This window comes from Anomaloglossus baeobatrachus, chromosome 9, assembly GCF_048569485.1.
Source record: "Anomaloglossus baeobatrachus isolate aAnoBae1 chromosome 9, aAnoBae1.hap1, whole genome shotgun sequence".
Taxonomy (NCBI): Eukaryota; Metazoa; Chordata; class Amphibia; order Anura; family Aromobatidae; genus Anomaloglossus; species Anomaloglossus baeobatrachus.
In genome coordinates this window covers 59,422,610-59,439,251 of record NC_134361.1, presented here as the reverse complement: position 1 = coordinate 59,439,251, position 16,642 = coordinate 59,422,610, and the positions used below count along the sequence as shown (strand labels likewise).

Here is a 16,642-nt window from a genome sequence, read left to right as displayed (position 1 = left end):
ATCAAAGGCTAATACATCGTAGGGTACCTCACATCAGTGCTATAAGCATTTTGTACAGTACAAAGCAGTGGATGGGATTTATAGAAAGCACATGCCCACTTCTGCTTCTTTATGCTGCATAAACGGACCAGTGGCGCTGGTTTCTAAGCCGCAGCTGTCAATTTATTGTTGCGGAGATGCTAGTATTCTGAGAGGGAGAACACTGCGAAGATACGCTGCGTCAGTAATCCTGATCGTGGGCATGAACAGTGTGATCTCCCGCACAGGACACTAGCGTCTCCACAAGAGAAATTACGCCGCTGTGTCCAGAACAAGAGGAAGCCTGATCGTGGGGACGTACCCTTATATTTATTCAAAAAACTGTCACTAGGAGTTTTGCACAAAACTCACCTATTGTCATGGCAGCATCATACGCTGTTTACATTATAGATCCTGAAACTTCACCTTCTGGTTTCTCTGGTGCTTCTGAGCCACACAACTATGTTTGGGCGTCGACCAGCTGTGGGCTCATTCATGATCAGGCTAGCAAGAGTTAAACTCTGCTAGTCTGCTTGTTTTTTCTGGGATCACATGTTGTTGGAAGCCTATCACATTGGCTTCCTCCCTATTTAAGATGGTGGAGTCTGTCCTCTCATGCCGACTATAGTTTATTGCTGTGTTGGTTTGTGTGCTGTTGTGTCCCAGTCCTAATAGTCATTGTATTGCTTTGTGCTTGAAGTTGTTGTGAAGTTCACACGTTCTCTTGTTGTTTAATCCCTGCTCTTATTTTCCTGCTAAGCTCTTATTGTCTTAGGGTACCGTCACACTTTAGCGGCGCTCCAGCGATCTCACCAGCAATCTGACCTGGTCAGGATCGCTGGTGCGTCGCTACATGGTCGCTGGTGAGCTGTCAATCAGGCAGATCTCACCAGCGACCAGCCCCCAGTGACGCGTGGAAGCGATGCTGCGCTTGGTAACTAAGGTAAATATCGGGTAACCAAGCGCTTGGTTACCCGATATTTAGCTTGGTTACCAGCACACACCACTTAGCACTGGCTCCCTGCACTCCTAGCCAGAGTACACATCGGGTTAATAAGCAAACCGCTTTGCTTATTTACCCGGTGTGTACTCTGGCTACATGTGCAGGGAGCTGGCACTGACAGCCTGAGAGCGGCGGACGCTAGTAATCAAGGTAAATATCGGGTAACCAAGTAAAGGGCTTCGCTTGGTTCCCCGATATTTACCTTGGTTACAGCTTACAGCAGGCTGCCAGAAGCCGGCTCCCTGCACATTCAGATCGTTGCTCTCTCACTGTCACGCACAGTGATGTGCGCTTCACAGCGGGAGAGCAACGTCCAAAAAATGAACCAGCACTGTGTGTAACGAGCAGCGATTTCACAGCAGGGGCCAGATCGCTTCTCAGTGTCACTCACAGCGAGATCGCTAATGAGGTCACTGCTGCGTCACAAAAACCGTGACTCAGCAGCAATCTCGCTAGCGATGTCACTATGTGAGAAGTACCCCTTATACCTTTGTGTGTGTGTGCTAAGAGATAGAGTTTTGGTTACCCATTTGTCCATTTCTGTTGGCTTTATCACTCCTATCCCAGCCGTTCCCAGGGGTTGGAGGGGTTATAAAGATTAGGGTTGGACAGGAGCAGGGCCAGTAGGGCGGCTCAGATATCCTCACCTTCAGAGGTAACTCATATCAGGGATAGCTAGGATCCCCTAGCCTGTGGGCCAGTCAAGGGGCCCCAGTCCCCTGCTTTCTCCCCAGTCACCGTGACAAGAACACAAACACCCTGCACAGCCACCTCTTACAACTACGTCAAGTTTGTGGCATTTTTGGTTGCAAAATTTTTTACGAAATCAAATGGAGCATCAAGATGTTAATGTGAGAAAAGTGTAATGCAGATAAGGTGTAGTGAAAAGTATAGCCGACATATAGAATTTAAGGGGTGTGTGTCATATTTTATATATACAAATATACAGGGTGTCCACCGCCATTAACTTGAGAACAGCGGCAGCTATAGGCATAGACGTGGTGTCTAGGTATAGTAAAGTAGCCATGCACTACGCAATGAAACCCCGCATTGCGCCACCTGGTGGAAAACAACGGAGGTAGCATTTTTATCTCAAAAATGGAACGAGAGAGCAAAAAAGTGAATTACAAAGTTGTAGGGCATCATCAATTCAATCTGAATCGACACCTTGCATCCAGAAATGCTATGATTAGAACGTGTAAAACTCACAAGGCTGCGGACGTGAAGTGATACCTCATGGAGATCTTCCTACAAGTCATTGGGTATGGTGGCTGCATGGAGTGGCCTCCACGCTCACCTGACCTGACCCCATTGGACTTCTTTCTGTGAGGTCACATCAAACAGCAGGTGTATGCGACCCCTCCACCAACATTGCAGGACCTGCGACGACGTATCACAGATGCTTGTGCAAACGTGTCCCCTACCATATTGCATAACGTGCAGCAAGATACAGTATGCTGTCCAGAGGCCAGATGTGCATTGCAGCTGATGGTGGCCACTAGCATCAACGTTAAATGAGCACCATATGCGTGACCAGCATTCAATGTTTTGGAAGGGTCATGGGTTTCATATCATAGCATTTCTGTATGCAAGGTGCCGATTCGTATTGAATTGATGATGTCCTACAACTTTGTAATTACTTTTTTTTTCTCTATCTCGTTCCGTTTTCGAGATAAAAATGCTCTAACTCTGTTGTTTTCCACCAGGTGGTGCTATAGGTGGTTTTATTGCGGTAGCGCATGGCTACTTTACTATACCTAGACACCACTTCTATGCCTATAGCTGCCGCCGTTCTCTAGTTAATGGCGGTGGACAGGATATGGGTGGACACACTGCATAACACAAATCACTTCTCATGGATGTAGAGTCTCCTTAGTAAATTCAGCTCAGCCACGTCTTGATCATGCTGATGTCTCACCAGCTGCCTCTCTTCTTTAAGAGTCTCTATTTCCCGCAGCAACTTCTTTATTTGTGCGTCATACTCATGTTTAGTCTTTTCTGAAACAATTAGGATTTTAAGCTTGTGTTGCTGCCGTAAAGTATCGAGCTCCTGCTGCAGGTCTGTATTTTGGAGCTGTAGATGGTACGCCTCCTCTCTGGCTTTACTCATACTCGTGGTAAGTCCTTGCACCGTGGCGTGTTTCTTATGCACGTCTTTCCTCAGGGACTGCAGATCTGCCTCCCTTTTTTCGCCATCTTTCTTCAGTTGATTAATCAGGACACGTTTACATTCATTCTCTCGTTTTGATGCCGCCAATGCCACTTTCAGAGCCTCCAATTTCTTTTCAGTCTCCTTTTGTTTGGCCTTCAATTCAGATATCTCAAGCTTGCAAGCCCTAAGCTGAAGGTTGAAACGAGCTCCTTCAGAATGTTTTTTATTCATTTCGGCTCTTAAAAGATTTAATTCCTTCTCGCTCCACAGACAATGGCCGCTGCTATTACTGGCTGTATCACAGGCATTGTCCGCTTTTAGGCAAGCCCTACAGGTGGCATGTTGTGCCGTAACAGACTGGTCCTGCACACAAGGCTCATGGATGATCATTTTAGACAAAAGCTCTCTTTTCTTCTTTTTATCCTTTTCCTGAAATTCGCACACTGCAGCTTTGTAGATTGTTTCTATCTTCATGGCTCTCTCCTTCGCCAGTTTTTCCGATAACAGGAGCTCTGGTTCCAAACTTTCACGTAAGAAATCTTCCGCGCTGAAGTGTGGCGTGAATAGTTCTTCCACCCAATGCTTTGTATTGTTTTCCATCTTTTAGGAATAAACCTATGTGCACAAACCAGAAGGGTAAAGAAGAACATGTCATGTAGAATAAAGGAATAAAGCAAAACTCATGGAAAAATGGTTTTCTAGTGCTCTTTTTTTATCACAAGCAGCACAAAAATTTATATCAGCATGGATACAATTACCGGTAACATGGAATTAAAGAGGTGGTTCACTACTCTGCAGTAGAGACCACATCTCTGTAAAACTGGCAGGGAAGGCTTTTTCTAAATACCTTGTGTTGACAATTCAGCCTCTGAGTAGCGCTATTGCGGTCCACTCTTCCCCATCGCGTGACCCCCCCCCCCCAGGCTTCGTGACCTCTGGGATCCGGTGATGTCAGGTCAACTTCCAGTTGACCTGACATCACCGAGCCCAGCCACAGTCTTCCTGAGTGATTGGGCTGTGGGTGGTGTTTCACCGCTTGTCACAGCCCAGCATCTCCCTGCTTGCGGTGCTCTGCAGTGAAGGAGAGCGTGCGCAACATGCTGGACAGTGTCGAGCGGTGAAACACCGCCCACAGGCCAGTATCTCAGGAAGACTGGGGCCGCCTCTGTGATGTCGGGTTAACTGGAAGTTGACATGACATCACCGTATCCCAGAGGTCACAGAGCCAGGTGGGGGGGGGGTTTAAACGATGGGGATGAGCAGACCACCATAGCGTCACTCAGAGGCAGAATTGGCAACACAAAGTATTTAGAAAAAGCCTTCCCTACCAGTTTTACAGATATGTGGTCACTCCTGTAGAGTAGTGGACCACCCCTTTAAAGTTGAAGATCACCAAAATTCACTGAAAAGCATTGTTCAGTGGCTCTCACTTCTCTATCGAGAAACCTTAGTGCCTGGCAGGTACTGTATACCTGTCCTATTAAAGGGAACATGTCACTATGTTTTTCCCTTATAAGCTCTTGGTGAGCTCTTATATACAGCATTCTAATATGCTGTATATAAGCGCCCAGGCCGCTCTGCATAGCGCAAAAAACACCTTTATAATACTCATCTAGGATTCGGTCTGGCCCAATGAACGTTGTTGGTTTCAGGTCCGGCGCCTCCTCCATCTTGTGCGACCGCCATCCTCCTGCCCAGCCCTTTGTGTATGACGCGTCCTGAGTCATTCACACAGAGGCTGCCATTACACTCCTGCGCATGCACACTTGGATCTGCCCAGCTGAGAGTAGAACAAAGTACTGTAGTGCGCATGCGCGGGCGGTCTTTGACCTTTCCTCACGCCTGTGCATTAGACTACATTGCTCTGCCTGCATCAGGACAGATCAAAGTGCGCCTGCGCAGAAGCACAATGGAGGCCTCTGTGTGAATGATGTAGGACACGTCATGCACACAAGGCTGGGCAGAAAGATGGCAATCACACATGATAGAGAGCAGTGACACCCATTGGACCGGATCGCCCCCTAGGTGAGTATTATAAAGGTGTTTTTACCTTATACAGAGCGGCCTGGGCTCTTATATACAACATTCTAGAATACTGTATATAAGAACTCACTGGTGGTGGCCGCAGCTTATAGGGTAAAAACCTGGTGACAGGCTCCCTTTAATTAGAATAGGAGAAATGAGCGCCATTTGCTGATGCATGTAAGTGGCCAGAGGACGATACATCTCCATTGCCTTTTGCCTCTCGGTTAAGAAGCAGCAGGCGCTGGATAACCCCTTCAATGTCACACAAAAAACGTAACCACTGTAGTGAGCATGCATTAGAAGCATAAATGGTAAGGTAAAAGCCTACAAAAACAACTTTTGTATTGAGTGGTAAAGCGTATTGTTGCCTATGCCATGAAAAGGATAAAACAACAACAGGGCTCGCATTGTAATGCTCCGCAATGATCTATACTTGTAGTGTAATAACAGTGAAGCAACCAGTTATCTTTCCACTGGAGCTGCGGACTGGCTGCAGACTCAGCGCGTCGTCTCTTCTGGTCCGGAGGAGATGCTTGGAGTTTTAGCATTAGAACGAGGTGTAGACTTTGGGGGGTAACCCTGTCTATATTGCTTCTTTTATCAGCATTTTCTCCCATTGCTGATTTTTAAAGGGAATCCGTCAGCAGGTTTTTGCCACCTAAACTGAGAGCAGCATAATGTAGAGACTGAGACCCTGATTGCAGCAATGTTTCACTTACTTGGTAGCTTTGATAAAATCACTGTTTAATCAGCAGTAGATTATCATTACAGGACAACTTAGCATGCTGCAGGTAGTCCAGCATATTCATGTGCTCTCTATAACTGCTACATCTGCAGCAGAAAAAACATTGCTTTTATCAAAATGACAGCAAACAACTCAGTAAGTGACACATCGCTGGAATCAGGGTCTCTGTCTCTACATTATGCTGCTCCCAGGTGGGGGAGCAAAAACATGGTGACAAATTCCCTTTAAAGGGAATCTGTCAGCAGGTTTTTGCTTTGTAATCTGAGAGCTGCATAGTGTTATAGCAGAGCCCCCGATTCCAGCGATATATCACATACTGGGGCATCTTTTGCTGTTTTTATACAATCAGTGTTTTATCAGCACAAAATAATCACTAAAGGACAACTGGCCTTGTGCCTCTTAGGGGTACTTCTCACATAGCGAGATTGCTAGCAAGATCGCTGCTGAGTCACGTTTTTTGTGACACACCAGTGACCTCATTAGCGATCTCGCTGTGTGTGACACTGAGCAGCGATCTGGCCTTGCTGTGAAATCGCTGCTCGTTACATACCGTGCAGGTTCATTTTTTGGACGTTGCTCTCCTGCTGTGAAGCACACATCGCTGTGTGTGACAGCGAGAGAGCAATGATCTGAATGTGCAGGGAGCAGCAGCCGGCGTCTGGCAGCCTGCGGAAAGCTGTAACCAAGGTAATTATCAGGTAACCAAGCGAATTGCTTTGCTTGGTTACCCGATATTTACCTTGGTTACTAGCGTACGCCGCTCTCAGGCTGCCAGTGCCAGCTCCCTGCACACGTAGCCAGAGTACACATCGGGGAAATAAGCAAAGCAGTTTGCTTATTAACCTGATGTGTACTGTGGCTACGAGTGCAGGGAGCCAGCGCTAAGCGGTGTGCGCTGGTAACCAAGCGCTTGGTTACCCGATATTTACCTTAGTTACCAAGCGAAGCATCGCTTCCACGTGTTGCTGCTGGCTGGTCACTGGTGAGATCTGCCTGATTGACAGCTCACCAGCGACCATGCAGCGACGCACCAGCGATCCTGACCAGGTCACATCGCTGGTGGGATCGCTGGAGCGTCGCTAAAGTGTGATGGTACCCTTAGTCCAATTGTGCCCCCAGCACTGATTTGCAGCTCACTATCACTAGACAATGTACACAGAAAGCTGTGATTATACACAGCTCAATGTCTGAGCTCTGCAGCAGAGAAAACGAACTATCATAACTGTTGCACCCAGTAAACTAAGTGCTACATCACTGGAATCAGAGTTTCAACTCCTACCTAACCCTGCTGTCAGATTACATAGCAAAAACCTGCTGACGCACACTCTTTAATAAAAAAGCATGGAAAATCCCTTTATATCAGGTAGACATTGCTATAGCAAGTACCCACTTGCTGCAATAACCTCTCCCCTAAGTATACCAAAAGCGAGCAGCCAATTAGCTGCAGAGCTCACGAGAATCTCACCGCCGACATCGGAGAATTGTCCTCAATACAGGTAAGGTAAGTATGTGTTTGGGTTTTTTTCCCCCATCTCAGGTAATTTAGCGGTTAAAAAAAAAAAATGTATACTAGTGGACAACCCCTTTAAGTCATATGTACAAGAAAATGGTGGTACTGATAAAAATCATCCCATAAAAAAAAAACACCTTATATAGCAACATAAGTGCCAAAGTAAAAAATTATGTCTCTTAAAATGCGACATTGAAATTAAAAAAAAAAAATAAATAAAAATATTGGATCATGAAAAATAAGAACAAATTGGGTCGGGTCATTAAGGGCTTGAAGTGTATTTTTGGCCACAAAATAACATACACCATAAGACTATGTGCACACGTTGCTTTTTATGTGCTTCTTTTCTGCACACAAAAAGCATGTTTTGGCAGGAAAAACACATTTTATTGTGTTTGTGTGTTGTTTTCCTGCTTCTCTGTGCTTTTTTTATAGTCATGGCGATCATGCGGGTTCCTGCGCTCAACCCCTGCGATCGCTGCTGGGTCTCCAGCTGATGCTACTGCTGAGACCTGGCACTCACTACTTGGAGCAGTTTAATCCCCCAAATGCTGAGATCAATGCAATCGTAGCATTCAGGAGGTAGGGAGAGGAATCGCTTACTTCTCCCTGGTGATCGGGTCCCTGTAATGCGATCACAGGAACCTTATCTCTGCCATAGTAACCTTGGGCTGTCACCATGACAACCCCGGGTTACTGAGCTACAGATCGCCTCACAGACCATGCTGTATGCACGGTGTGTGAGGCAAAGTGCTGCTATATAATCCACTGTAGTGATAAAGCATTGCAAGGGATTATAGAAACGAAGAAATAAAAGCATGAACAATTGAAATGATGCTTCTTTTTTCAGCAACAAAATCTGCAAGGAAAAAAGAAGCAGCGTGTGCACAGCAAGTCAGGATTCTCATAGACTTTGCTGGGATGCTTTTTTCTTGCTTTTATTGATTAGGATAAGCAAGGAAAAACTCATGACAAAAACGCAAACAAAAAAGCCACAAGTTCACATCGACTTACAGCAATTATATACAGAGCACAGAGAAATGTTAGGATGATACAGTATGTGTCAAATAGAAACCTCTCATGAATAGGGCCAAAGAACTCAGCCATAACACCTAAGTGTACCCACCATACTGGAGACTTTATACAGGCTAATTCCTGCCTAAAGGCCACGTCTCACTAAGGGGTACTTCTCACATAGCGAGATCGCTGCTGAGTCACGGTTTTTGTGACACAGCAGTGACCTCATTAGCGATCTGGCCCCTGCTGTGAAATCACTGCTCATTACACACAGCTCTGGTTCATTTTTTGGACGTTGCTCTCCCGCTGATAAGCACACATTGCTGTGTTTGACATCGAGAGAGCAACGATTTGAATGTGCAGGGAGCAGGAGCCGGCTTCTGACAGTCTGCGGTAAGCTGTAACCAAGGTAAATATCGGGTAACCAAGTGAAGCCCTTTGCTTGGTTACCCGATATTTACCTTGGTTACTAGCGTCCTCCGCTCTCAGGCTGCCAGTGTCGGCTCCCTGCACAAGTAGCCGGAGTACACATCGGGTAAATAAGCAAAGCGGTTTGCTTATTAACCCGATGTGTACTCTGGCTACGAGTGCAGGGAGCCAGTGCTAAGCGGTGTGCGCTGGTAACCAAGGTAAATATCGGGTAACCAAGCGCTTGGTTACCCGATATTTACCTTAGTTACCAAGCACAGCATCGCTTCCACGCGTCGCTGGTGAGATCTGCCTGATTGACAGCTCACCAGCGACCATGTAGCGACGCACCAACGATCCTGACCAGGTCAGATCGCTGGTGGGATCGCTGGAGCGTCGCTAAAGTGTGACGGTACCCTAATCTGTCCCTTATCTAGAAGCAAAGATAAAGAAATCTTTAGAAAAAGTATTTCTTAAGATCTTTTATCGTATGATAATGAGCTCGGGGACTAGTCCCAAGCGCGTTGCTTCCTTTTCTAGTCGCCCTCATTAGCATGTTAGTACACCCCTGTGGGCGTGCTATCATGCTAATGAATGTGCAGCGTCAGAGGATGATCTCACTCACCTCTCCGCTGCCATCACAAAGAAGAACAATTTCAACTTTTTTTCCTACACATATTCCCGGTGTGAATGGGGAAATCTGCAGACAAGCAGCCACGTGCTGACCAGATTCTCATCTGCTTCCCAGAATTTTCTACTGAGAGAAGCGGATGAGAGTCTAGATGAATCGTGACGGCAACTATGACTAACTTCACACCCCCGGAAGGGTCACGCAACCCACGCGACCCCCCCCCCCCCGGAAAGGTCACGCAAGCCCTCGGACCCCCCCGGAAGGGTCACGCGACCCACACGACTCCCCGGAGGAATCAAGCGACCCACGTGACCCCCCGGAAGGGTCACACTACCTGCACTCCTATGGTGGTCACATGACTGCCCATTTGTAGGGGAAATCGTGACAGTGAGCGCATTGCACCATGTTGCGATTTGGGACTCTGCGGTCACATAGAGTCACTGCAGACTTTCCAGCTCTGAAATCCCCTCTCCCGGTGCTCAGAAAGCATCTCAGTGTTGAGCACAAGGCACTTTCTAGAAGAGCTGATTTCATGGAGGTGTCTGCTGTTATGGGGAGATTTGGAAACTCTTCCGGGAGCCTTCAGAAAATGTTGGGAGAGGTCACGTATCGGGGTTTTATCCTCCAGTTGCAGCAATCGGAGATATTAATAATGGTTGGGATCTAAAACCCTGTGTGTATTACACCGATGTCACCTTGGCTGGTACTGAGCGTCCCGTTGCCTATAGTGACCAGTTATCGTCGAGGTCACAAGTGTTTGTGACGCACATCCGGCGTCATTACCGATCTTGCAGCGTGTGACAAGTACGAGCGACCTTAAACGATCGCAAAAGCGGTCAAAATTGTTTGCCGCGGAGAGGTCGTCCTGAAATAAAAAAATCGTTCTCTGCTTATTAGCGATGTTGTTCGTCGTTCCTGCGGCAGCACACATCGCTATGTGTGACACCGCAGGAGCGCCGAACATCTCTTTACCTGCCTCCACCGGCAATGCGGAAGGAAGAAGGTGGGCGGGATGTTACATCCCGCTCATCTCCGCTTCTATTGAACACCTGCCGTGTGACGCCGCACGAAACGCCCCCTTAGAAAGGAGGCGGATCGCCGGCCAGAGCGATGTCGCAAGGCAGGCAAGTCCGTGTGACGGAGGTAAGCGAAGTTGTGCGCCACGGGCAGCGATTTGCCCGTGTCGCACAACCGACGGGGGCGAGTACGAAAAAAAATATGGACATGTCAATTCTTTCATACGTTTTCCCCCCCATGCAATGCTCTAGAAAAACAGCAAAATGCAGCCAAAAACGCACCAAAACGCAGTAAAAACGTATGCGTTTTTTGCGGCTTAAGGGCTCATTCGCACGTAACTGCAGAATATTCTGCAGCGATTTGACAGCACATGTGCGCTTCAAATCGCTGCAGAAACACTGCATAATGGATGCAGTATTTTTGTTAAAAAAAAGCCAATTTCATGTGCTATGGCTGCTTCCCCCACCATAGACAGAGCGGGAGCTGCATCCGTAGCGCACGGAATAATTGACATGCTGCTTTTATCAACGCACAAATTTGGGTCAAAATTTTAGCACCGAAATCACTGCATTCATAAAAGCAACGTGCGCACGTATCATGCACAATCTACATAGAGGGACGCAGGACGCATGCATTTACACTGCAGTGTAATACACAGCGTAAATGCATGTGAGTACGCAACGTGCGCATGAGCACAAAAACGCAGCGTCAAAAAAACACTGTGTGCGCACATAGCCTTACTGGGTGAGGCAGCGCTGCACAGGGGGGTATCTGCTATTCAGGGGGCTGGGAAAGTTGGGTGCCAACTCCTCTGGGGTGTAATAGGAAGGAAAGTATAACCTGGAAAAGCTTTACTGATAAGTGGCCCCATGTCAGAGTGGCAGAGTTCAGCTCCAGTGGCTGTCATCTCTGCCCAGCAGCCCCCTGCGCCTCCCACAGCAGTAAAGACACCAGCTCCATCTCACCTCCTGCCCAGCTCCTCTCCAAGACTCAACAGCAGACATTCAAACCCGCGCATGTGCAGTACAGGCTTCTGTACAGGAAGCAGTCGCGCTGCCCTCATCTCCATAGCAACCGAAACCACGCTGAACCCCTCAGCCTAGAGAGCAGCATACACGTGATCTGCACCGGCCAATCAGCTGTGGCGAAGGAGACCTAAAGGCAGAGACTGTGAGCACATCACAGGTCACATGGGCTGGAGTACAGAGAAGACTGGGGCAGAATGCATGTCTCTGTGCAGCGCAGTAGTATCAGGTCACGTGTCACATAACATCATCATTAGTGGAAAGACACTGCAAAGGAAATATTAAGCTTAACAGCAAGTACAGTGACATTCCTTTAACCCTTTCATGACTGGACAATTTTCCATTTTTTGGGGGTCTTTTTCGCTTCCCTTCTTCCGAGAGCCGTTCCTTTTTTCATTTTTCCGTCAGTCTTGCCATATGAGGGCTTGTTTTTTGCGGGACAAGTTGTACTTTTAAATGAAACCATAGGTTTTACCATATAGTGTACTGGAAAACAGGAAAAAAATTGCGAGTGTGGAAAAATGTTAAAAAAAAAAAGTGTGATCGCACAATTGTTTTGGGGGTCTTTTATTCACTTTGTTCACTATACAGTAGTGTCGGTGTGATTCCTCAGCTCGGTACGAGTTTGTAGACACCAAACATGTATAGGTTTACATTTATCTAAGGGGTTAAAAAAAATCAGAAGTTTGTCCAAAAAAAGTGGTGCACTTTTTACGCCATTTTCCGCGACCCGTAGCTTTCTCATTTTTCAGAATATGGGGCTTGAGCTGACGTTTTTAACGGTACCATTTTTGCGCAGATGCTGCGTTTTGATCGCCTGTTATTGCATTTTGCGCAAAATTTGCGACAATAACAATTTTTTTAATTTTGGCCTTTGGAATTTTTTTGCCACTACGCTGTTTACCAAACAGATGAATTGATTTTAAATTTTGATAGTTCGGGCATTTCTGAAAGTGGCAATACCAAATGTGTGTATATTACTTATTTTCTTAACCCTTTAATTTTCAATAGGGGAAATGGGAGGCGATTTGAACTTTTAGGTCTTTTTCTATTTTTTAATTTTTTCAAACTTTTTATTTTACTAGTCCCCCTAGGCAACTATAAGGATCAGCAGTCTGATCGTTCATGCATTTATGCTGATCAGAGCTACACAGCTCTGATCAGCAGAAATGCTGCGTTCCTGTTAGAGCCGCTGCTCTGCCGGCTGTAACAGGAACTACATCATCATAGAGACAGGAGTCCTCACATGACTCGTCACTACCATGGCAGCCATCGGCACCCCATGATTGCGTCACGGGGCCTCCAATGGTGGCGGGGGAGCAGCGTGCTGCGACAATTTAAATTGTGATGTCACATTTTGACAGTGTGGTTTAAGGGGTTAACAGGTGTGGGTGGATTGCAGATCCACCAGCGCCTGATAGCTGCACATGTCTGCTGTTCAAATCAGCAGACATGTGCAGGAATCGCCCCTGGCTTACCACGGCGGCGATCACCCCTTTATGGTTTAGGACTTACCATTCTGTCCTAGCGCGTGAAGGGGTTAATCCAGCATCCAATAAACCAGAAAGATTTCCAGTGCTTTATCCTTTTTACTGGACTTTTTAGAACCTCTGCACTGCTGCTCAGAAGGTCTCTACAGAGACTGGAAGTGATGTCACCTAACCCTGCAACCAATCAGGGGTCAACAAACATAGTGTCAGCATTTCCACTTGTACAGACAAATGGAGAAGCACAGTGATAGGGAGCCGTGAGTAGGGAAGGCAGGTGCCAGCACCCCCCGCAAGCCTGCCCGCCTGCCTGGCACATGCCCACATCTGACATCCACACTGCAGGAGCCAGGAGGATTTTTTTTAATTAATAAATTGCTGAGCGAGGTAAAAGTCGGGGGAGTATTTTTTTTTACAATAAACTATTTTTTTATGTGTTTTTCTTTATACTTTCCAGGTTAGTAATGGGGGAGTCTGATAGACTCCTCTCCATTACTAAACCCTGGGCTTCATGCCAGCTGACAATTCCCAGCTGACAACCCCAACTACCATTACCTTAATTGCCACCACATCATGGCAATCAGGAGGAGCCGGGCAAAGCACTAGAATTGGAGCAACTGATGCAATCTGAGGTGGCTGCGGACTGGTATTTTTAGGCTGGGGAGGGCCAAATAATCATGGACCTTCCCAGCATGATAATATCAGCCCACAGCTGTCTGCTTTACCGTTGGAAAAAAAAAGATGTGGGGGTCTCCCCTATTTTTTATATGTATTTAATCATAAAAAGCTGTCCAATATGCTTCACAGAGTGCAATTTTATTATATTGGGGGGGGGGGGGGGGTTGTGCACTTATATGTCTATATGTCTGTGTCTCTATAGCATTCATTGCTGTCCAAAAATGCTAGAAAAGCTCAGGTGAAAAATGCATGCAAAAAAAGCAGCAATACGTGTTTTTGCGCTGCGTTTATCCTGCCAAGAGATGTAGAAATAGTGCAGAAATTTCTGCATCCAAATGCTCAAGGTGTGCACATAGGCTTACCCAGCAGACACCTATACTGTTACGACTGGAGCTAGCGCTGATTGCTGTAGTTCAACCCCTTATAAGCTATGGTGAACAACAATCATGGCATCTGACGGGAAGAATTCCTGTGACTTCCATATGACCAATGCGATGAGATTGCAGGAACCTGATAGGCTGTTTAATAGCAGCCAGGGGGACATGGACGGAGCCCCAAATTTTTTATGCACACTCCTGCCTGATAGAGGTTTGGAGTGATAAGTAACACTTATTCTTTAATAATTATCCCTTTCGCTGCTTATGGGAAAAAAAAACAAAAAATAGACACCCCTAAACAAATGACGCAAAGCACAATGAGCAGATTGATCCCACCTTGCTCTGACCCTGATTTCTATTGATAAGTGTATGAACCATGAGACATCTGTCTGTCCAGGTACAAACTTCACTCAACTACAAATGAGTTGATTGCTTTGAGAAAATTCTGTATAGGTATATTTGTGGTGGTCAACTGTCACAATATGGCTATAGGATAACGAGGGACAGAGGACTCCTATGCGGCCCCTCACGCTAGGGGACCCTAGGCTATCTCTAACCTTTGGATTACACCTGATGGTGGACATGCCATAGTCCCATACCTTGCTATTCTCCTGAGTAAAGCTAATCTGTTCCCCCTGTAAGGGAAGGAAGGGGCAGGAGTGGGATGGCATGGGTGGCTCAGTGGTTAGCATTGCAGTCTTGCAGCGCTGGGGTCCTGGGTTCAAATCCCACCAAGGACACCACCTGCAAGGAATTTGTATGTTTTCCCCATGCTTGCGTGCATTTCCTCTGGCTACACCGGTTTCCTCCACACTCCAAAGACATACAGATAGAGTATTTAGATCATGAGCCCCAATGGGGACAGTGTTCCTGATGTATATAAAGCGCTGCGGATTATGTTAGCCCTATATAAAAATAAAGGTTTGGGAATTTTTTAACACAGATAAAAACAGACAGGGAAATATCAAAACTTATACACACTGCAAACTCACAGGAACAAACAGTAAGGCTGTGTCCGCACTTTGCGTCGTCCTAAACGCATGGCAAAACGCATCCTCTGGCAGTTATTGATTTTGCCTAAGTTGCTTTTGCCCAAAAAATAGCGCTAAAAACGCATGCGTATTTACCGCGTTTTAGTCGCTTTTTTTGCGCTTTTTACCTGCTTTTCCATTACGTTTTGAAAGCTGCGTTTTGAACATAAAGACACTGCTAAATAAAGTTTAAATAGTCAAACACAATGAAAAAAGGGGGGGGAAAGGAACACATATATAAATATTGGAATGATAAAGAAAATAGTTATAATTCATAGAATTCTAGCGGTTTAAGGGTATGTGCGCACGTTGCTTTTTACCTGCTTTTTACCTGCTTTTTTGCTGCTTTTTCTTCTGCGCTGTTTAATGCCAAAATGGATGTGTTCTTCTATTCAAGCAAAGTCTATGGGAATTTGGGTTTCTTGTTCACACTATGTTGTTCAAAATGCTGCCTTTTTGTGGCAGAACTTTGGTCAAAAACTCAGCTTTGCAGTGCAAAACCCAAATGGCAAAAACAATTGACATGTTGCTTCTTTGAAAAGCTGAGTTTTTGACCAAAGTTCTGCCTCAAAAAGGCAGCATTTTGAACAACATAGTGTGAACAAGAAACCCAAATTCCCATAGACTTTGCTTGAATAGAAGAACACATCCATTTTGGCATTAAACAGCGCAGAAGAAAAAGCAGCAAAAAAGCAGGTAAAAAGCAACGTGCGCACATACCCTTATACTATTTAGCGGTAAAATATCATTAAATTCATATTTTGCATTAATTTAATTGTCGGACTATGTGTGTGTGTAAAGGGACATATTATTCCATTATTTCGATGTCAGAAAAGCATGCGTTTTGGAATTCCAAAGCAGGTAAAACGCTGGAATTTTGATGTTTGTTGCTTATTGCTACTTCTCATTGACTTCAATATTAGCAAAACGCAGCCAAAATGGCAAAAACAATTGACATGTTGCTTCTTTGAACGCATGGTTTTTGCCACAAAATATGCAAATTAAACGCTGCGTTTGGAAACGCAAAGTGCGGACAAGAAATCCCCATTTCCCATAGACTTTGCTTGAAAATCAAAACACATTTATTTTGGCCTGAAAACGCTGCAGTTCAAAACGGACCTAAAAAGCAGCTGAAACGCAGGTGGAAACGCAAAGTGCGGACACAGCCTAAGGCTATGTGCGCACTTTGCGTTTTTACCTGCGTTTCCGCAGCGTTTTGAACTGCAGCGTTTTCATGCCAAAATAAATGTGTTTTGATTTTCAAGCAAAGTCTGTGGGAAATGGGGATTTCTTGTGCGCACCATGCTGTTCTAAACGCTGCGTTTAATTTGCATAATTTTGGGCAAAAATTCAGCGTTTAAAGAAGCAGCATGTCAATTGTTTTTGCCATTTTGGCTGCGTTTTGCTAACATTAGAGTCAATGAGAAGTTGCAAAACGCATTCTACATCAAAATCCCAGCGTTTTACCTGCTTTTTGGATGCAGCAAACATGCGTTTTTGACATTATATTAAAGGCAT

The 16,642-nt window shown here is 45.8% G+C and overlaps 1 protein-coding gene across 1 annotated transcript; it reads right to left on the bottom strand.

Moving 5' to 3' along the window:
• Positions 1 to 2,817: 2,817 nt before the first annotated feature.
• Positions 2,818 to 11,566, bottom strand: CCDC160 (coiled-coil domain containing 160). The gene is made up of 2 exons (XM_075322662.1): positions 11,492 to 11,566; positions 2,818 to 3,788 (listed from the first exon to the last, which is right to left on the bottom strand). The coding sequence occupies exon 2, from the start codon at positions 3,771 to 3,773 to the stop codon at positions 2,868 to 2,870; it is 906 nt and encodes a 301-aa protein (XP_075178777.1). The 5' UTR covers positions 3,774 to 3,788; positions 11,492 to 11,566; the 3' UTR covers positions 2,818 to 2,867.
• Between the last annotated feature and the right edge of the window lie 5,076 nt (positions 11,567 to 16,642).

Coding starts and splice junctions, on each gene's coding strand:
- CCDC160 (XM_075322662.1), bottom strand. CDS start 3,773: ATGGAAAACAATACAAAGCATTGGGTGGAAGAACTATTCACGCCACAC.